At 38.0% G+C, this 21647-nt stretch overlaps 1 protein-coding gene across 3 annotated transcripts in view; it reads left to right on the plus strand.

The window, feature by feature from the left end:
* Window positions 1-21647, plus strand: part of LOC117157739 (putative receptor-type tyrosine-protein phosphatase mosPTP-1) — a 419058-nt gene that overhangs the window by 364722 nt on the left and 32689 nt on the right. For all 3 annotated transcript variants that reach the window (XM_033336003.2, XM_033336000.2, XM_033336001.2), the window contains exon 4: window positions 13712-13893. In XM_033336003.2, coding sequence (XP_033191894.1) covers window positions 13712-13893 — 182 coding nt within the window. The remainder of the gene's footprint in view (window positions 1-13711; window positions 13894-21647) is intronic.

Raw genomic sequence — 21647 nt, forward strand, 5'->3', positions numbered from 1 at the left:
GCAAAACCTCGTTTCCACGCAATAATGTAACGCATCCGCGAGTTATTCGTATTATGTAGAGCCGAGTAATTTAACGCTCGCGCCCAATGAATTCCGTCAAAATTACAGCGGCTGGTCCCGCGTTGTTTTTCCATCAAACTGCGATCTTTCCGATCGCGTTTACGCTATATAAAAATATACGTTCCTGTTATAACCACCAGAATAACGGTGTTACGACGATAGGAATTTGACCGCGAAGGCTCAATTTTCGATCGCGACGTATTGCGTCATTGCCTTTAGCATCTCACAGATTTAATATCTCGCAACCTATTTAACCGGTTCGATCGAAAATTCATTAAAACGAATTTCATATTATTCGTGGTTGAAGACAATCGGGGATGGAAAAACAGGGGATGGTGAACAAAGAGGGTCTCACGAAATCTACCCTTAGGCGAAGGCAATTATTCCTACGGAGAAACAACAGCTGACGAAACAACTTCTCGAAAGGATGGAACGTAGCCTTGGGCTGGATCGGACGAGAAGAAGGCGTCGGTTATCCGCAACGATCCTCGTTAACGAATTCCATCCACAGCCTATCGAACGAAACTAGTCGGTTCTCTTAACAACCTTAGGCGTCATGGCACCAATTCGACGCGTAGATGCTCGCTTTCCACTAAATTTTCCGTACGAGTTTTCCTCTGTCTACCTATCATTTTTGTCACGCCGCTGGATGAGTTCCGATTACGAGGGTGCGAATAGTTTCGGCCACGTTCGAAAACGAAACCCATACGATGGCTGACGGATTCGAGCGCGACCACAGACACGGACAATTATCGCGACGCGTAAAAAGAATCAATCGGTGACGGGGAATAACTGACGGGAAACACGAGCGGCTTCGATTCTTTTTAAGCCCATCGAACAAAACTAACAGGATCCCAGGGGTGAATCGATGCCTTCATGCATACGCAGCAACACGCGCACACTGCCGAATCAACAAGATTTTTATTTTTTCACCGTGTTGGATTCTGGTTGATACGTGCAGTCGCGAGTGAAACAATTTTTACTTTTGTCACGTAGCTTTATTCGAAAGCCAGTGTACCAAGTCTAATTATATTGTCTAATTATATTAATTACTTAATCGAATATTCGACTTATATGTACATAGATATCTTGTTTCTGTCCTCTGTTCTTCATCCGCGTAGCGCTGGCTCGATTGCTCGAGGCTCGAATTCGTGGTCGAAAAGCTCATTCGAATATCCGTTGGTTTTCAGCCAGCATCTCTGCAACTCGATTTATTCGTAATTACATCGTGCTTGTTTCCGCGCGGTTCTGGCTGCTCGGAATCCACCTAAACATCGCAAGTCTCTCATATTCAAATATTCATAAACTCATTGTCACTCACTGTGTACTGGGACATCAAAGTACTAGAAGACTCTGCGCTTTAGAGTACTAAAGTTTTACACATGAGTACCACAATGATTGTTTCAAAAACAGTATCATGATTGTTTTAATGGGTACTATGTATTGCACTACTACTGAGTACTATAATTACAATAGCGAAGATAGAAGAAGATATTATACAAAGACTTTTGGAACAGGTAAAGGTCGAGCTACTAAGGAACAGAAACGAAACATTTACGGAAATGACTATTGTCAATGCATCGAAAATAATAAGATATGATTGGCGTCCAGCAATCGAACGAAGAGATTTGAGATATATAGATCTTTGGTGTTGCGTTAATGTGATTATGATATTATATACAGGGTGGTTGGTAGCTGGTGGTACAAGCGGAAAGGGGGTGATCCTACGCGAAAAAAGAAGTCGAAAATATAGAATAAAAATTTTTCGTTTGAGGCTTTGTTTTCGAGAAAATCGACTTTGAATTTTCGCTCGGTACGCGTGCGGTACGTTATAACGGATCTCACTGTAGATCGTTGTCTCGATAGAAAAATTAAAAAAAAAATTTTTATTCTATATTTTCGACTTCTTTTTTCGGGGGGTAGAATCACCCCCTTTTCGCTTGTACCACCAATTACCAACCACCCTGTATATTATACATATAGATTTAGTATTGTCAGAGTTAATGGCTTGTAGTTTGAGATTTATTAAGTCAGTAAATGCTAAATCCAAAATTATATTGTCATTTTCTTGTTACTGCAGCTTTTATTTCAGATTGAAAATTACTTTAATAATCCATACTCTATATAAATATTTATTACAAACGTCAGAGTATAAATGTATATAATGATACGGACAAGTAATGTTATTTTTGTTTCTACCAATTGCCTTCTACGCATAAAGCGTACAAAACAATTGTTATCCCGTGGAAATTGATTCTAACAGAAAAGAGCTTCGAAAATACAACAATATGAAGCAAAACCTAGGGTACAAGCAAAAATGCTATCGTGTGTAATAAACAATGAAACTTCCACACATGTGAAGCTTCCTAACATTTCTCTCGTACCTAAATTTTTACACGATTTTAAAATTTAGCCACTTTTTCACTATAAAGTTAGATTTTGTTGTTTTTCAGTGAAATACTAAAATATTGCGAAGGGATTTTAATTTCTATTAAAAACAAAAAAGGAAACATATTTCAAAGTGAATTTTTGAAACCTATTGTTTTGTATCAATAAAGATAGAAATGTACGAAACTTCATACATTCTGTTATAATCTAAACTATAATAATTTGAAAGCTAATACATATAAGTAATATTCTAAAGTACCGTCAGCATGTAAGAGATTAATTCCCCTGTCGATCGCGATTTGTAGGTTACCTCTACCGGAGACACCCTCGAACGGAAAAGCATATCGTCGTTTTATCGAGAATATTTCTGACCCATTGATTTATAAAATCCGTCGTGCGGCCCAGACAACGAATTACAGTATTTTTAATTCGGATGTTGAACGTACCCGATCGTTGTCGGTCTCCGTATGATTCGTAGCCGTTACGGCAGATCCGCCGGTGAAATTTATGTTGATGGGTGTGCGCGGGGGCGTGTAAAAAGTGGGACATAAATTCACAAACCTTCGGAATTGCCGCTCTGCCGGACCCCCGGAACAGATCTCTCTCGATAAACTGTGCAATCTTTTTCTGTGTTTCACCAGTCGCTTCTTTCATTCTATGCGAGATTTGTCGAGAAAATTTGATGGAGAAAGAGAAAGCCGAAAGGTGAACAGGAAAATCATTCGGTAGCAACTTTGAAGAGTTAATATGGGAAACGAGATGAGTGCATAAGTGTCGGAAGTGAAGATTTAACGATAAAAACGTAAAACGCGTTTCTGTTAATTTTACCATCTGCATTATTCCAGTTAGTCAAAGATATAACGCACGAATTGATATAAATCCGTAAATTGAGAAATATAGGAAAGTGGCGATTCACAAATATTGTTATTTATTTAATGCCATACATTTTGAGACAAGTAAAGTTATAAAATTCGTTTATTCACTTCTTGAGAAGTTGCCCAGATAATGAGATTCAGAGATCTATAAAAAAAGATGGAGTTGATCAGTTTCACCTCTGAATTGCTCATTCGTTAGTCAAACAACATTGAAGCATGTACCACCTGTACAAATTTAAAGTCAAAACAAACTCGTACTAGATAAATTTATTCGTTTGTAGCTCTAGAAGCTAAGACAAACTATTTTAAACACTTCTAACTTTTTTCACCGTATCCCGTGTAAAATATACATTCTCCATGCTAAAAAAGTCCCTTTTTTTTAATTTTTTTTTTTTTACATCGTTCACCAAATCAATTTCTTAATTGCAAAAGCGTTCCGAGCAGATTTGACGCATTCTAGAGGACAGGTGCGTTGGCGAACGTGACGCGTGCATTATTCAAAATTAGAACCAACCCTAGGATTATCATTGACGTCCCGCCGATTCGTTCGAACAGGAGGTAGAGATGCGATACGCAGTCGACCAGATAATACGGTCCAATTTACTATTCCAAGCTGGCATAAACAGCGGTCGTGCTCGCAGTGGACAGTACACTATGCAGAGAGAGATCAACGCATCGGTCTGCTATCTCCCTGGGTACGGTTACCACGTATACCACCGGCAACAAGATCCACAAATCCCTGACAGGTACCGTGACGAGCCTCGAGATCGAGCTCGGTAGCAGTACGTCGTCCCGGTTTCGGATCCCTACGTGCGTCGTTGCTATCCTTTCAAAGTTACGGATAATTCTTGCGTCAACAATAGGCCCTGTGTCTAGGACATGTCACTCTTAAAATACCATGGAGAAAGCACCCTTAAAATATCACAGAAAAAAACCTATCCCTTGTTAGCATGGTATTATGGTAAAAATGTATTTAATTAGCAAGCGAAAGGGTAGAAAACGACAGACAGTAGAATACATAGCAAGCAAAAAGAAATACCGTCAAACGTATATACAACGCAGGGTAAATTAAAGCTTGTTCCCTTCTTTTTAACTTCGTATTTACGCGTGAATATGTTCACGTACAGCGATAAAAAAGAGCTGACTTCGATGGTTATATCTCGCTCACTCTATGCTGTGGGTGTTGTTTGACGCGGAACGTTTGCAATTTTAATAGTACCTGTGCACTATGTAATTAATGAGATGTCATGTTTTCAAACGATTCCCTTGTGCGCCTCGACGCCGTCCGTTTAATCGAAATAATTATCCGACGTCAGTCAGTCAGTCTCAACGCGGTTTTAACGGTTAAACGTGGACGAAAGTAAACGGAGCTGGCAAAAACAACGTTTCTATCAGCCATTTCATAGAACGTTATTAATCGGGATTGCACGTCGAACGCGTTTCAAAACCGACGCGTTTTCAGCGAGTCGCTGAAATTCGTTTGGAACACGATTGAAATTCGCAAATTTCAAAACGGCAGCTCGGTTCTCGGTCAAAGTCAATCAAAACACCAGTTATTTCGTCTTTCAACGATAATTACCAAGGCTTGCAAATATCGCTTTGCGATTTATAATTTACTGCGCGTAAAATCCAATCGGTGTTCCTTTGAGCCAACGCGACTGTGTTGTAAATACATATTAGAATGATATGATAAGTCGAAACGACGTTGATGAAAATTTAAAATTCTCGAGAGTTTAAACTTGATAGTTTTCTGGCGACTGCCACGAGAAACTCTCGGCATAAGACGTAAATGAGATCCATGATTTTACGTTTACATTAATTTTCATTCTCTCAAATAATAGACATTTATTTCTATTTGCTCCAAACAATAGACGATATTTTAATAATAATAAACCGTTTTCAGAATAAAAAAAAGCTATGAAATTAGTAAAAACTTTATCTGACCCTGTTAAGGGGCAAGTAAATTTTGTTTCATATAATAGAAATTCATTGATTCATTTCACTGCCTAAGTAGCATTATTATTCGACTAGTAACAATTCGTCAGGCACATGGATTTAGTTAACAGAAGTTCGTTTAATAGATTGGATATTTTATTGACCTGGGTTTCATCGAATTTCATTTTATTAAATAAACTTTCTTCCCAGCGGAGAATTTTATACTTTATGATAAATTAGTAACTATACTTTACGATGTTTAGAAATTTATAACAACGTAGCAAGTTAATGTTTTGAAGGAACTACATGTGGTTAAAGTGCTACGAGAGAAAACATTATTCTGTATGCTGCATCCTAGTAGCTCATAATACAAAAAAAATATTAGTTCTTCGGAGAATGAATTAATTTCGGGACAATAAATCTTAAATTAGAACTAGACCTATTGAGGACAAATAAACTCTGTCGCACATGAAATCTTTCTTGTGCCAATAGGTATAATAAGAGTCAACATACATGGATTTATTTAACATGAGTTTGCCTAATGGATCACTGATTAATTCAAAGAATTTTTTTACTTCACAATCACGCTTAAATCATGTCTAGAAATTTATAATGTGATAGTCAGTTAATTTTTCGAAGAAACTATGTGCGTTTAAAGTTTTACACGAGAAAATGATATTTTGTATGCGGCAAGTTACAGTGGCTCGTAGTAAAAGAGGGCGTATACTGGAACTGGAAGCTCATTCCCCCGGTTAACTAAGAATATAATTGAGATCATTTACAGAGCTCTCTCTATCTCTGAGACGACCCAGTTTCCCGGCGCGTTCTCTTTGTTTCACGAAGTCGCAGGATTGCGAGGTGGGGCCATCTCCTCCTTCTCGTAGAAGGTGGAAACCGGAAATAAGTGCGCCAGAGAAATTCGGCGGGCACGAGCGGAAGTGGGCCAATCAAAGAGATAACTAGATCCCCATTAAACCGCTTGTAACTTAATTAATTGCGCGGGCCTGAGCTAATGTAGCACGGCTAACCCTCGTAGATAGTGTTCTCAGAACGCGATATCACGTGTAACGTGATTTGCTCGTTAACCGAACTTCGGCAAGTGGAATACATTCACGACAGAGGTAGCCTGTTTCCAGCTCACGTGGCTGTCGCGCCTTTACATACTCTAAGTGACCCCGTCACTCTATAGATACGTTTGTCAAGCGAAAACCCTAATTTAGACGTAATGGAAATAACTCACTTTTCGTTCCACCTTTTGATACGTGGAAACCAGGAGTAAAAAATATCGTAAGTCATAATAACGTTAGTTATGCAGGTTATCGATATTAATTGAGTTAAATTAACGTAACAGTTAAATAGATAAACAGCGAAAGATTATTCGCGTCTTACAGAACATCGTGGGTTCGTCAGTTGTAATAGAGTTGTACTAATGTAGTACATGTAGACTAGTATGATAGTGTGTATAATAATAGTTGTATTAATAATAGTACGTTCCTATAACTACAAAGTTTTGATAACAAGAAAATGAAATGCATATTTCTGCCAAGAAAACGCCTCATTGGAAGATAAGGATACGTGCAAATATTTCTACCTCTCTATATATTCTAATTACAATTTCAATATAATTTTAAAATTCCAATAAGGAGGTCAATGTATTCCTTAAAATATCTTTAAATTTTCCTTGATAATTTCTAATGAAAACGAAAGTTACCAAACACGGTAAAACTGTACACAAGACAAATGGGGAATTGTTAAAAAATTTCAGTCTGGCGCGAGAGTGACGAGAGGACAGACGGCCCGGCGTCAACGCGTCACAGAAGTGAATTACGTGCGGTGGTGCTCACGGGACAGTTTATTTTTACAAGATGGTTGTCAATGATGATATAGTGCGCTCGTAACCGCCCCCGTTGTATCTCGATATATATCGAGTTTTATTTTTATGGATCGTTTCGTCCGTGAAATGATTTAATAACGGCGAGAGTATTACGACGGGGAAGCGAGGCGAAAAATAAAAAAAGAAGATACAGCGTAGATAGGGGAGGATCGTTGATTTCGTCGTAACGCGAGCCACAGGACGGACGTTTGAATTGTAAAAGCGTAAACATACCGTGTGCCATGCGATTCTTCTTTTTTCTCGTTACACTTAGTCCGTGCCAGCCCCTTTTGTTTTGGCCGTAATGCGATGAGATTGCGAGAGATCCGTCCCGCGGGTGTCTGGCATGAATACGCTTGGATGAAAGGTTTTCCGAAACGTCCTCTCTGTGAAGGTGTTTAACTCTTATATCTTTTGGTGTTTAACTTTTAATATCTTGCGTGAATAACGATGCTTGAATAAAATACAGGTTCGTTCATAGATACACCGCTGTCTATATGTATTTGCATATTTTAATCGATTTATAAAAATATATAAATTAATGAGAAAGCAATGGCTAGAAACAATACTTGGAACCTTCTTATAGGACCATCAAATAATAAATTTTAATTATTTATTTAGGAATTCACATATTATTGCTCGAATTAATTACGATATGAGTTTAGAAATACTTTTCTTATCTTATCTTTATTTTAGAGACTATATATGTAGATAATCTGGGGATAAATAACGTTTCCAGAATGTGTTATTGTGAATTTTGCTAATTGAATAAATTGCTGATTTTGCAAATTGTGTTGTAACTTGTCTCACGTTTACAGATGCCAATATTTCAGTGTACATCTATTAATCTTCTGAAAATCGATTTTATCATATTATAACGACGAAATGATGATACGGAATGCAATTGAACTTCAATTAATGAATTAAATTACGTCTTTTCAAAAATAAGCAAGAGTCCGGATGCTTGTAAGCTTGTAGTGTACTCGTATTACTATCATGTTTATCTCTAATGAATAGCTGACACTTGATAATATTTTGTAACAAAACTTTTAAAACATGAATAGAAACGAACATTTCAATCATTTAACTGAAATATCATTGCACGCTAATTTTAATTCACCTCCAATAAATTACGTATTGCTCTTTTGTTTATGCTAATTGATATTAACGATTTTCAATTAAGATTTAACAGCGATCAATATCTATTAACCGTATATGTGTATTTGCCTAAAGTAAACTCTGGGGTGAAATTATATTAAAGCATTCAATTTGTTGAAATGGATTTTATATTTCCAATAATTTAAAAGAAAGTACGCAAATGCTCGTAGACGACGTGATTTAAGTATAACTCCTTGGTTCTTTTTGAATTGTTAAAAAGGCAATGAAATTCCCAAAACGATATATGAAACCGAAAGACAAACGCGACATTTCATTTTTGGCGTTGAAACGTTTTGATCTCAAAATTTGAAAGATCGTCCTTTCGCAGTTATTCAATTTCATAGTTTGGTCACGTTCGACCATGAAAACTCTTCGTTATCTCGGGCGTTTACGATTTTAGGGCGATATCGGCGCGGATTCAAATGGCTGCGTTGGAAATTAAAAGGCATAAAAAAAAAAAAAGAAGCGAAAGAGAAACTCGGTTGAGCCTGGATAACAAAATTCGTGAAACATTCGCCGCGGGAAAATTTAAACGCGAACAAAATTCTCGTCGTTGATAATTGCGTAAAATGCTTTTTCCATTATCCGCGCTGATCGAAATGAAAGGCGATATGTCTGAAAGAAATTCGCAATTTATCGGTAGGTAAAGTTAGATCGTCCCATTCTGTTCCCTCGAAAAAACGGGGAAATTCTTCCATTTTGCAGTCCCTTTTATCGTTATTTCTATTAAAATTCTCGTACGCGGCATTCGGCGTTTTTCATTCCGCGGATTGCGGTGAACGGCAAACAAAGCGAAATCTCTGTTCAATCTTCGATCGCGAATAATTCATTTCAACACAGGGAAAGATAGATTTTCACTGGCCTCGATGTTTCATACATAAAATGCGTGTCATAGGACGACGACCCCAGCAGTGGCAGCCGTATGATATAGAAATTCATTTGGTCGTATTACACGATGTGATGTTTCGATCGGTTCGAAATCCACAACAAGCATCTAATACCGTAGCTGTTCACGGTATACAATTTTCCGCTCGCATGAGCGTACGTTCAATGGCCAATCATGGTATTACGCTGGTCGAAAACGGCCGGGGATTCCGACTTTTTCGAGGGGAGACAGATATCGGTCACTTTTAATATCGACGTCTGTCGTTGAAGCTGTTCTAACGGTTCGATGCACTACCTGTCAGTCAATGGCTCAGAGGAAGTGAGAACGAGATAGATAGATAGATAGATGGACAGAGAGAGAGAGAGAAAGAGAGAGTGCGTGAAAGAAAACTGATGAAGAAAAAAAAGCTCTCTGAAATCGATGGAATCAAACAGGTTGCAGAGGCCGGTTTCACGTCGCGTCTCGTCGAGTCGTCGTTATGATAATCACGCTCGAAGCCCAGTCACGGTGTTATTTTCGCCCGCGGTACATAACCTGCACACGAAGTTTCCGCACACGCAATGTCGAGTCGCGCGACACGATTCTCGTAAAGACCGGACAGCTCGATAACTCTGGATTGCGGAGAAATAACGCAATACCTACTATAATATCGATTCCTGTTTTGCGACCGTTGCAAATCTGGATTTAGCCGAGTAATTCCAACGAAACGTTACTCCTGCCCCTGTTCCCCTCTCTATCGTTTCCTATTTCTCTTTTTTTCCCTCTCTCGTTTGAAATAAAATCGACAACTTGATTCCCGATTGAGATCAAAGGGGCAAAAAGAAGGGGAGAAAAAAAGGGACGAAGAGATATTCACCAGAGTAGTTTCTCTTTCTATTCGGATGGCAATGGATATTGTAAAAGTTCTGCGACCAAGCTCGAATCGAAAGAGTATTTGCAAGATAATTCTACTGATCATGCCCACATAACACGATAGAGAAATTGTCACACAAACTATGGAAACTTGAATCCGTTCCTAGGAAAGACGAATGCCCTCTGTCTCATACGACGATATTTCCCTCTTATGGACGGTGGTCGTTGATCGAAAAGTTAGAGGAGGACGATTTATTTTGGGGGCACGGGGAAGGCCACGCTGGGAACGAGCGACGAATCAAAATTTCTGATACGATGACTCGTTTCTTGGGAAACGCCGTCCGTATCCCTTCGAGGGTAAAACTTTTCGTCGGCTGGGAAAGCAGAGAGTTTGGCAGAACTGAACGGGCGAACTGTCGTTTTCAGTGGCGGCGGACACAGACTTTCAAAATGAAACGAATTCCGAGTTTTCAAGTTTGCGTGATCTTTTTTCACGAATTCGTCCCACTCCGCTCAGTTCGTACACGAGACGGGAAGAACAGTTGACTTATCGAATTTCCATTTTTCCTTTGCCGAGACAACTAGACTGCGATAGATTCGAAATCGATACACAGTCGTGCCGGTAAACGCGGATCTAATAACGAGCGGATGGGAGGGTGAGTCGAAGGGGAAAATAGTCGGGGTGAATTTAAATCGACGCGGGTACAACGATATCGATTTCGCCCGCGTTGGAAAAGCCAGTGAATGATCGTGTCCCGAGCGTGACCAAAATTGAAATGATCTGCTTGTACAAACGATAAGCAAATCGAAGAGCCGAATAAACGATGAGCAAGTGACGTTAATTGGAAACGAGTTATCGGCTTTATTTTCGCGCCGTTCCCGCGGGAATCGTCACGTTGCGGGATTGGAAATAATTTTTATACGCGATTTCTCATCTCTCTGTGTCCCGCTGATTTTTGGAGTTAGAGAGGCGAATCGAACGACTCGCGACATGTAAAACGAGCGAAGGGATTGTGCTGAAAAAAAAATGTAAAAATAACCCATGTATTATCCCATTTTCCTCGCTGCTCCTCTCCGCGTCTACTGTTTTGAGAAACAACTTTTAAACATAACAGATAGTTGAACGTATTGCCAAATAAATCTATTGTAAAAACATCAGGTTCTCGATTCAACCGTTTAAACAATTTACCTGTGCCAGCCGACAAAATCATTGAATATTTTTCTTGCGAACAATACCAAAAACACATGCATCAAATTGTATGACGTAATAAAGTTTTATAAATTGCTGGAATAACGATTAAAACGGCAATAATTAAAATGGAGCGATCGTGCTGTTATATTTGTATTACATTTTATACTGATCATCTTTATCATTGACTATACGTAATTTTTGTCAGTGATTAATTTTGGCGAATTTCGCGTTATTTACGGAACTGAAATTAAAGAATTTATTTAAGTATCAGAAGAGAGGATTTCAAATAAAAAGAGAAACACATTTCCGTCTGTTAATTTTAACATTTGCGTTATGTATTACAAAAATAATATGGACTTTCAACATTTATTACCTTTATAGATTTTTAAGAAGAATGATCGGTAAAAAGAAAACAAATTAGTTAAATATATTTGTTTGTACATTTTACTTTTATATTGTTATATTATTATTGTTACTTTTATTGTTACTTTTACATTATATTGTCAGTAACAGTAAAGGCAAGATATTAATGGCAACGAATTGTTAGTGGCGCCAAATCGCAAATGTCAATCACATCGAGATGTCAACAATATTGAACTGTCAATGTTGTTGACCTCTTCACGTATTTTTTTAATCAGTTTTGATATTTCATTAATGACTAGGAATGTTAGAAATTCTCATTATAGCTTTCTGTACAATGTTCGATAAACCGTATTCAGAATTACCGGAAATGTAAATACACCGTGAAACTAATACGTTGTTTCATCGACCGTATTCAATGATCATGTTTCTGAAATAAACGCGGTACCAGTTTCAATTACTAAATCCAAATTGGAACCATATATCGCGTTACATAGACGAGAAAAACGATCGCGCTAAATGGCTAAAAAACATAATTTTGTGACCCAACAAACCAAGAATAAAAATGAGTTGAAAGGAATGAAACGCATGCACCACTTGGAAATTTTCATTGACAACAAGCTAGGAAAAAGAAAATAAATTTACAAAATCTATTAAAATATCAGTCGAGTAATTTACTTCCATTATAACCGAGAATGAACAGAATGGAACCAAGCGATGCTTAAAAATTCTACAGTTTCAAATGGCTTGTCGAACCGAAACCGAGTTTCGACGAAGAATAGAAAAAAAAAGAAAAGAAACGCCATTGCTCGTTATGAAATTCGCAGTACACGTTTTTTGAAGAAACTCAGATTCGGGGAAAAATGTACAGGTTATATAGTGGTTTCAATTAGAGCAATTAGGACATCGTGTATCACAAGGAACGCAAGAACGAACCAACTGAAATATCCAGTATTCTTCAACAGAATAACGAATTAATTAAATTGGTTTTCCGAAATGTGAGGTGGAAGTAAAATGTTTCCGTTTTATATTTTGGACGTCAAATGTACTGATACCAAAGACTTGAAAATCCAAGCGAATTTAACTTATTCTTCTCAAACGTGAACACGACAGCCGAACGTTGAATAATTTACCATTAATACTAGTAATTTTGATATTTAGAGTTTTTCGATTTTCTTGGAAAAGAAGCAGCAATCGATATCTAATCGATAGGTAATTCGTATCGAATATAGCGTTACCATTTAGAATTTAGAAGCCAACGAATCTCGCTGCCGGCAAAAAACCGACTCGGCCCAACGGAAACTGTGGCAATTACTCGAGAGCACGGTTGCCAGAGAACTTTCCGAAACGGGTCGTGGGACAATTAATGGATGGTATTAATTAGGGATAAAGGAGATGGGGGAGGAGCAGAATCGCATATAACGTACGAGAGAGTAAAATCTCGCAGCAGAGGCGGGCGTGTTGCGTCTTCGACCACTCATTACTCTACGTCGAACGATGTTTCCGTCATCGGAACTTAGGTAGGTAGAACCGGTGGATCGTAGCAAAACGGTATTGTTTGTTCACAGCGAGCCGACACGGGGCCATTAATTAATCGCGCGCGCAGTCCACGCAGTCGATTTACATCCGATCCAAGCACGTTACATCCGGATCGTCAGCGATCCGTCGCTACCATTAATTTCTAAATACAATCGTCGGTTTCTCGTTGACGATCCATTGAATTCTAATCAACCGCGAAACGTGCAACGTTTGCCATGACGTGTTACGATATTTCGCATAATCGGAGTACTGTCTCGTAATTCGCCCGTATATATAATGAGAAATATTTTATTTTTACAGCCTGTGCTTTCAACCCTTAAGGGATGTATTCATAGGGTATAGACGTACGATGACACGGACAGTTTTTGAAATCGTTTATTTTCCGGATCTATCGGAATAAAAGGAATATTTTTAGCACAGCGTACCCGCTTCGCTAACGGCAGAATATTTCGAACTTTCGCACACGCGTGCAATTACTCCATAAACAAAACCGTGAGAGCGAACAAAAGCTTCCGAAGCGACAGCTTTTCCCCTCAAATCATCGCTCATATTTACACGGACCGTACTAACGACTAACGGGCGATTGTTTTCAGAACGGGAGTAGGTGGAGCATGGAACGCAACAGAAGAAATCATAACGCCAAGCAACGATACCACCTATAACATCGAGAACCTGCAACCATTTACCGTCTACAGCTTTCGTGTATCGGCAGTGAACGCCATGGGACGGAGCAAACCCAGCGAGGAGACTTTCCACTCCGTCACCCTTCGAGAACGTATGTTTTTCTGTATATCTATACCTCTACCGTGAACTACTATTAATCTTCCGTCTTGAACGCCCTCGATTGGTCACAAACTTGCTCCTAGCTAAGCTTCGATCGTGTATCGCGGGAGTGAGAATTCGTGTGGATGACGAGTGATCGAGAATTAGCGAATGTTTATGCCAGGATATTTGTCGTGAGTTTTAGTTTACTTGAAAAATTTTAGAAGATTTACGTGGCAAGAATGTCTATTGTGCTCGTGAGATTTTAACGCTTAATCTGTCACTTTTACGTTGACGTAGATTTATTACGAGTGCAAGCTATTGTTTTCGCTGTTTCTCTACGCAATATTAGTTTTATTTAAAAATTTCGAACTTAAAAGTATATAAGTCTTATGGATGTTATAACGTAATATTATAAGAAAGTTATAAAGACAATAGATATGCAGATCGTACTCGTTAGCTTACGTTTCATGTATGTTTAACTTATTCATTAAATTCCTTAGCCTTTTTCATTCTGCACGTACTAATATCTATTACCTTTTAATATTGTCTTTAAAGGAAATTCCATTAATGCAATAACGTTTAATATACATTTATTTCGCATTAAAAGTAATCCACTCAGAAATTACGTACAATCAAGTTTAGGTATTTTATCACTGCAACGCACAGCTTCGCGTTTAAACTGCCGGCGGCAGACGAACTTAAGTTTTCGTGTGAAGCTTCAAATGGGTTAACTGTTAAAATTGCGATGTAATTGAGAAACGAGTCGAAGAGTTGAGAGTTTCGATCCTGAGGAAATCGAATCGGCTAGAGATTGTCCCCGTTCGAATCTCGAATCCATTTTTCATTATTTCATATTTTCGAGTGAAAATCTATCTAAAATTTCAACGTTTCTACAGTATCTTATCCCAACGTTATAATCAAAGATTGCTTCCTTTTTATTCACTCAACGTCATCTCCCCTCTCTTTTCCTCGAATACTCATCGCCAATTCCTTGACCAACTCCCTATAACTTCTCGAAAGACATTGAGAACGATATTAGCCGAAAACATCAGAGGGAATGATAATAGACATAAAATTCCACGAAAGATGCCCGGTGGAACGAGTCCCTTCGGGGCAATGTTCAGGCTCGCGGGAGTAAACGTTCCGAATCCAACGGAGGGTAGAAACTCTGGAACTCTAGCGCTATACATATAAAGAAAAGGGGTTGGAAGAACAAGACTAGAAGGAGGGAGAAGAGCGAGAAGAATGGTTTGCACGGCCGGTTTTCCGCGGCTAGGCATCGTCACGAGACTGGCGTAGCCAACTAAGGAGGCGCTAATTGCAGCACCGGAAGGAGCAGTGTATAGTCGCGCTTAACTCGAGCAGTCCAGCTTTCCTCTTTCTCCGTTGAACCGTCCTTTGGCTCATTGGTTCGTCTTCGTCTCACGTCCAAGGCAGAAAATAGGTTGAACAGACGGGCGCGTCGGCTAAGCCCTATAAATTCTGTCAACGCCGCCGGGATTGGTCGACGCCTGCTGTATGTATACCCACGACGCTCGACAAACTTTGTATCGCGACTATGTTGACAACGACGACGACGACGACGATGACTGTGACAAAGGCGCCGATAGTTAGCGCGCGCCTGCCCTCCAGACCTGAATTCCCATGCGTATCGCCATGGCAATTAGCGCGTTAGACTGTGGATGTCTCGCTGATGGGATTAGCTGTACGAGATTTTCCCCACTGAATATTTGATACCGGGTCGGAAACGGATGCTTTAGTTTAATATACATAGAATTTCTTAGCTAGTCTTCTTACAGCTTCGTTGCTCGGGGCAGGAAGTTGTGGGGAAAAAGAGAAGGGTGAATCCGTCCTTCGATTGCTGGCCAAGAATGAAGGAGCAGGACAATGAGAGCACGTGGTTTTAGTATGCGTGGAATTTCTTAGTAACTGGTCGTCGAATTAGGATCACCTAAAGTTTTTAATATTTTTCAATTTTTTAATATTTACAATTAAAGGGCGTAAGCGAATTTTAGATAGAAAGAAAGACAAAGCAAGAGTATTGCTTCCCATGTTTTTCCTCGTCTTTCGTACGACAAGTTCTAGGGAATTAAAGTTAAAGTATCGCCTGCACAAGTGATTTCAACTGTGGCTGCAAATATCTTCAGCGATATGTACATATGTGAGTCGTGTTAATTGTTTATCTATGAGAATAAGAGAATGGCTTTCGATCAGAGGAATGTCTATGATGAATATAAATTTTAGAGATTTCAGATTTTTATAAGAAATTTAAAATAGCGACATTTTGGTGCCTGATTCTGGTTCGGTGGTCAGAGAGTATACCACGGAATAACAATCAAAAATTAGTTTGACTTCCACAGAACTGTATATACAGTTCCCTTTCTCTATTGTTTCGAATTTGTTAATTAATGCACGATGAATTTCGTAACTATTGATACCGCACCAGCTAACATTAGTAAATAACACCTGTGGCTAGAGTTTCAGCCATCGCAATTTTAGCTTGTTCAGCGTGCATTTGCTTTGAGAAAATTGAAATAGCTTTACCAAATGGACGCGCTCACTTGCATGACGACTATTCGGAGCGATGTTTATACTGCTTCCGTAAAACGTGGATTCCAGCACAAACGTTGTGCTTACCGTAGCCTATAGTAATTCATACAAATATTTGAACATTTAGCATTAGAAAATTTTCTGTATTATGTGTGTTATGCGAAACTTATAGAAATTTTCCTAATAGAGTAGCGAAACACGACTATCGTGATTATATTAATATTTGGAACTAATGTGAAATGTGTATATGTATCGAATTTATAATACGTTTGTTGTATGTAGTTAAAAATTAGTATACAGAAACCACAAGGGAAAACCGTAATACGTCACATTTTTTGCTTTTCATACGAGGACGATTTTAAAATCCAGTAGCTTTTATGCGATCTCATATCGCCAATCTATCTTTATATTAGATTCGGTTGTGGCATTCTTTTGAGAAGTATGTACATCAAAAATATTGATTTCTCAAAATTATTGATGATAATTAAAACCAGAAAGTTAACAAAATTGTATTTATTATATTGCTTTCTTGCAATCTTCGTGTAGCCATCCTAAACCATGTTTAAATAGTATTTTTGTCATCGTCTAAATACACTAAATACCTGTAGCTTCTATTTACAAATTTCTTTCTAAATTTACCAATGTATACATAATAATCGGATCTTATTATGATACTAATGAAATTTCGATATGTTTAATATAACACACGTTTTACATCCATAAAATTAAATGTTCCAATGCTTTTCGTAAGTCACTGTGTGTTTTTCATTTTCTTAAAAAACAAGATAAATGTTACGCGCTCGTAATTCATGTATGTCACAGACTAACACGGTGATAATTAATACGTCGACGATTTATTAATATGGAAAATTAATTTAACGCATGGATGAAACGATCGGAAGTATTGATCTCCAGGTCATCTGGGTCAGAACGGAAAAACTCCCTCGATTTTCCACGGGTTTCGAAAATTACATTTAACAACTCGTCAATATAATGGCATTAATTATTAATATCATATTTCTCCGCAAACAATATCTAAACACACGAATTAATTAAACCGCGAACGAATGATTTCACGGAAAATTCAACGTGTGATATTTAAACAACATGTATCCCGGGCAAATATCGAGTTACAATGAGCCATCGATTGATATATCGTATTACTCGAGTAATTCGTTTAGTTGGCTACGAACAATTCCAACAAAAAAATGCGATTAACACGTCAAATCTTCGAGACTCGATTGCCGAAAGCAATTTATTGTATTATCAGTCGATCGTAACACTACTGGGAAAAAGCTGGAAAGAAACAAAAACTAAGCAAGCGTTCATAATTTCAGATTCATTTATGCATACGAATACAATGCGTACCGTACAAAAACATGGATAAAAGGATAATTAAATATGGTTTTAAAAATGTTTCTACGCGCTATTCTCGTATTTAATCTTTTCATATTACCCTTTCTGTATTGCTTATTCATGGTTCTTTTTTATTCCTAAATTTTGTAAAAATCTTTTGGTAAATATGCGTAATCCCTGATTTAAAATAGAACAGATATGAATCAGAGAAACAAAGAACAAAATCCGAGAGATAAAATAAAATTTAAAAGAAATATAAAACAGTCTTTTGAAATACTGTAACTGAAAGCAGAATGGTAGGAAGTATGAAATGAGCTTATAAAACAATTATGTATTCAACAAAGAAAAGGAGATTATATAAAATATTAACTTCAAATTACTTTTATGGTAGTTACACATTGTTTAATTAAATATTTTTTAAGAAAGTAAACGATCTTGCTTCCGTATATAGTATTTTAATAGTGTACTAAATCGTATCGTAATACTGAAATTCACCGCGTAATTGTAACGCAAAATGCGTCTTTCACGACAAAATGCGACACATTTTTGCTTTTCACATATTGCATCGAATTAACGCCTGATACGAGACATATCTACGTTAGAATGTCAATATACCGGTATTGGTAATATGCTCGCTGTTCAAATAGCTTAATTAACGAAGCAATAACCGCACGTTTAATAAACCGGTTTACTGAAACAGATTAACGACGAAGACTAGTTCTGCATACCTATTAATTTCTGCGTGCTATAAAACGTTCTACGATTCATCGAATATTTCTATACAGATGAATTACAAAGATCAACAAGCGACAATAATTAATTAATTGAATCTCGTAAGAAAACTGTTTTTCTACTTCCACGCCATAAAAATCAAGCCTCGGTCAAGATATATAAAAATCACAGATGAAAAACACGATACGATATATTTCCCATTATTTGTAGAAAAGCAATTTTCGACACATCGTTAACCAATTTCTATGTTCAAATTATCTCATTGTTCGTTTTTTGATATTAAACATGCATTTTATCAGCTTCCTGAACATCTAAAAATACAAATAACATTACAGTAGATTTGCGCAGAGTTGCAGGAAAATCAGAAAATCAACGGAAATTGGGTTATCATATTTTTCTCACGCGATTTTCATCCACAGAAATACTTTACTGCGAATACTGCAGACATACTTGAAAAAATTGTCATTTCAATAGCGCTCGAACGTTAATCCTGTAACGAAAGTAGACCTGTGCGCGTTAAAACCGATCGTCAAATGTCCGAAATCAATTAAAATCAGGCCACGGGACACGCATTAAGCTCGATGGAAAAAATCGCGACGTGTTCACCGACCTGACAAATACGGGCGAAAATGGACACCAGGCATCGAAATCTAGCCGGCAATGTTTTTGATGCTCCATCGAATCGAATCGAATCGAAACACAGGAGTCGCGTCGCGAACTATTGCCTGGAGCGGAATAGGGAGAGGCACGCGAAATCGGTGCTATTAAATACATAAACTGGCGTACACAGCCAGAGGCACGTTCATTATGGTAGCACGTGAGGAAGGAATAATTATCTGGTAATCAAGGCTGGCCCGCATAGGCGATCACGCGAATTCGTGTCAATAACTGATTTAAATACCAGGGAACATGAGTCGACGCCAATATGAATCCATGCGTGAGCACCATATTAACAAAGCCATCATCCTAGAAACGAGGATTGGTGACCAAGAGAAAAAGAGAGAAACGAACAGAAACGTTACGAGTTGTTAAATCGAACGCCATTATATTCGTTTCGCGATATTGTACACCCCAGATCCGGTTTTTGTTTTTCGTTGTGCTTCTCCTGCTGTGTGTTTTCCGATACTCGCGACCGGAAGCGACGTTTAAGCGCCGTTTTCACTGGAACAGTTAAAAATAACATTGCGCGATCGAGCAAAACATTGACGCAGTGAAAATTTCGACGTTAAAAAAGGAAAATTCCATGTTCAGAAAATTCTAGTCGGATAGTAAATAGCCAGAGTCGATGAAGTTATTTTCCTCGTCACTTCGTTGTGGATACGTGTCCATGTCAGATCGGTCAGGTTTGTTAGACTCTTCGATTGGAGAAATCGTATACGGTGACATAGCAAAGGAAAAAAAAATTAAAACATGCAATTTATCACAGGATTGTTTATGCTTTATATATCAATATAATTATTTCCAATGTATTTCTAAAACGTTTAACTCATACAAATCTGGAATTTGTTGATGGCTTAGTGTTTATGATTTATTTTCTTATTTTTATGATTTCATGTAGGTACACGGGTGTATGTAATATTTGTAACATCGTATTTTATATTTTTCTACTTTTGCTTTCGTATCAAAAGTGAAAATAAACTTTGTTTAACAACTAATTTAACAATGTTACCTTTAACAACGCATGCTTTAATCCATCAAGAAAATTCGTACAGTCAGCGTTTTCACGATCATGTTTCAAACTTGAATGAAATATATGTGAACTTTTGCGATTGGCTTATGTTTCGTAAAAGAAACTTAGTTCAACTGCTTCGTACCATAATTCAAGCTCCTTGGATTCGTACATTCAGCCAAACATAGTTCGTACGAGTAATTCAAAACCGTAATTCGATCGGTTGTTTCGCTCAAATGCTCAAATCACTACGAACTACGAACGATGTGACATCCTATCTGAAGATCGATGAAGTCTTTCGAAGTAGAGGTGAACACGCGTTTGAAACAGGATGACAAACCTTTGCTCGATGGCGAGCGACGAGTAATACGTCAATCGTGACAGCATGTTTTTCTCGCGATGAGACGAATGAATTTTTCAGAAACGCCCGATCCAAGGAGAAATCTTTGACGTCGAACTGCGTAAAAGCAACTGACATTGTGTCGCTATGAAGTTCCAGATATGGATTTTAATAAATAGATATGTAAATACAATACATCCGCGCTATTTCATTCACTCAATGAGATTCGACTATCAAATTTTACAGTACTTCGATGTATCCTTGATAGGTATAACATTACCGGAATAGATACATATTCCTGAATAATTAAACTGATTAATAATTAATTAGTCGGAGGACATTGGACACAAAGCAATTATTTGTAAGCCTGGAGGCAGAAAATGACGATCGTTCGTCGTGTCGAACTGTCGAATATTGTGCGTAAACGTAGAAATGTTATACGGGAAAATTAATTTCGAAAATGCGTTGATGGCTGAACCGCAGGATGGTCGATAGAGGATTAGTAAAATGATAGCACATCAACGAGGAATGTCTAGTATACAGTCGAGTTTACGTTTTATTTTGCAAACATAGATATATTACCATCCATACATCAACGGATAGGTGAAGTACCTAGGCTAGATGGCAATAATTGTGTTGCGATAACGAGATAATGACAGTTATCGGGGTAATAAACGGGTAATTAATAGAAGGCCGTGTATTTAATACCGTCAATACGAGACACGTGAGCGTCGATGAGCGATAAAGGCTAATAAACAGAGAGATCGAAAGGGATGATGAAACGCGAGTCGACTCGAATGAAAGCGGCGTCGAAATCAGCGCACCGCTGTACGTTAATGTTGGCGTCTTATCACGCGACTCGTTATTCAACCTAGTTTCCCTTAAGAACTCCGGATAACTGTATTTATGTTTACCTGTTTCTTTTTTTAATAACATTTCTACGAGTTTACCGGAAGCTTCTTTGATCTTTGCAACCCGGAGCTAACTCCAATCTCTCCGCGCAAATAGATATGCCTTCAGAGAATAATTAATTTTACAGCCGGTAAACGTTCTGCCTCTTTGCAGTTGTTAATGAGATGCTACGAAACTTTCTCTTTTTTTCATCTCTCTCTCTCTC

This window comes from Bombus vancouverensis, chromosome 6 (assembly GCF_051014615.1).
Source record: "Bombus vancouverensis nearcticus chromosome 6, iyBomVanc1_principal, whole genome shotgun sequence".
NCBI lineage: Eukaryota > Metazoa > Arthropoda > Insecta > Hymenoptera > Apidae > Bombus > Bombus vancouverensis.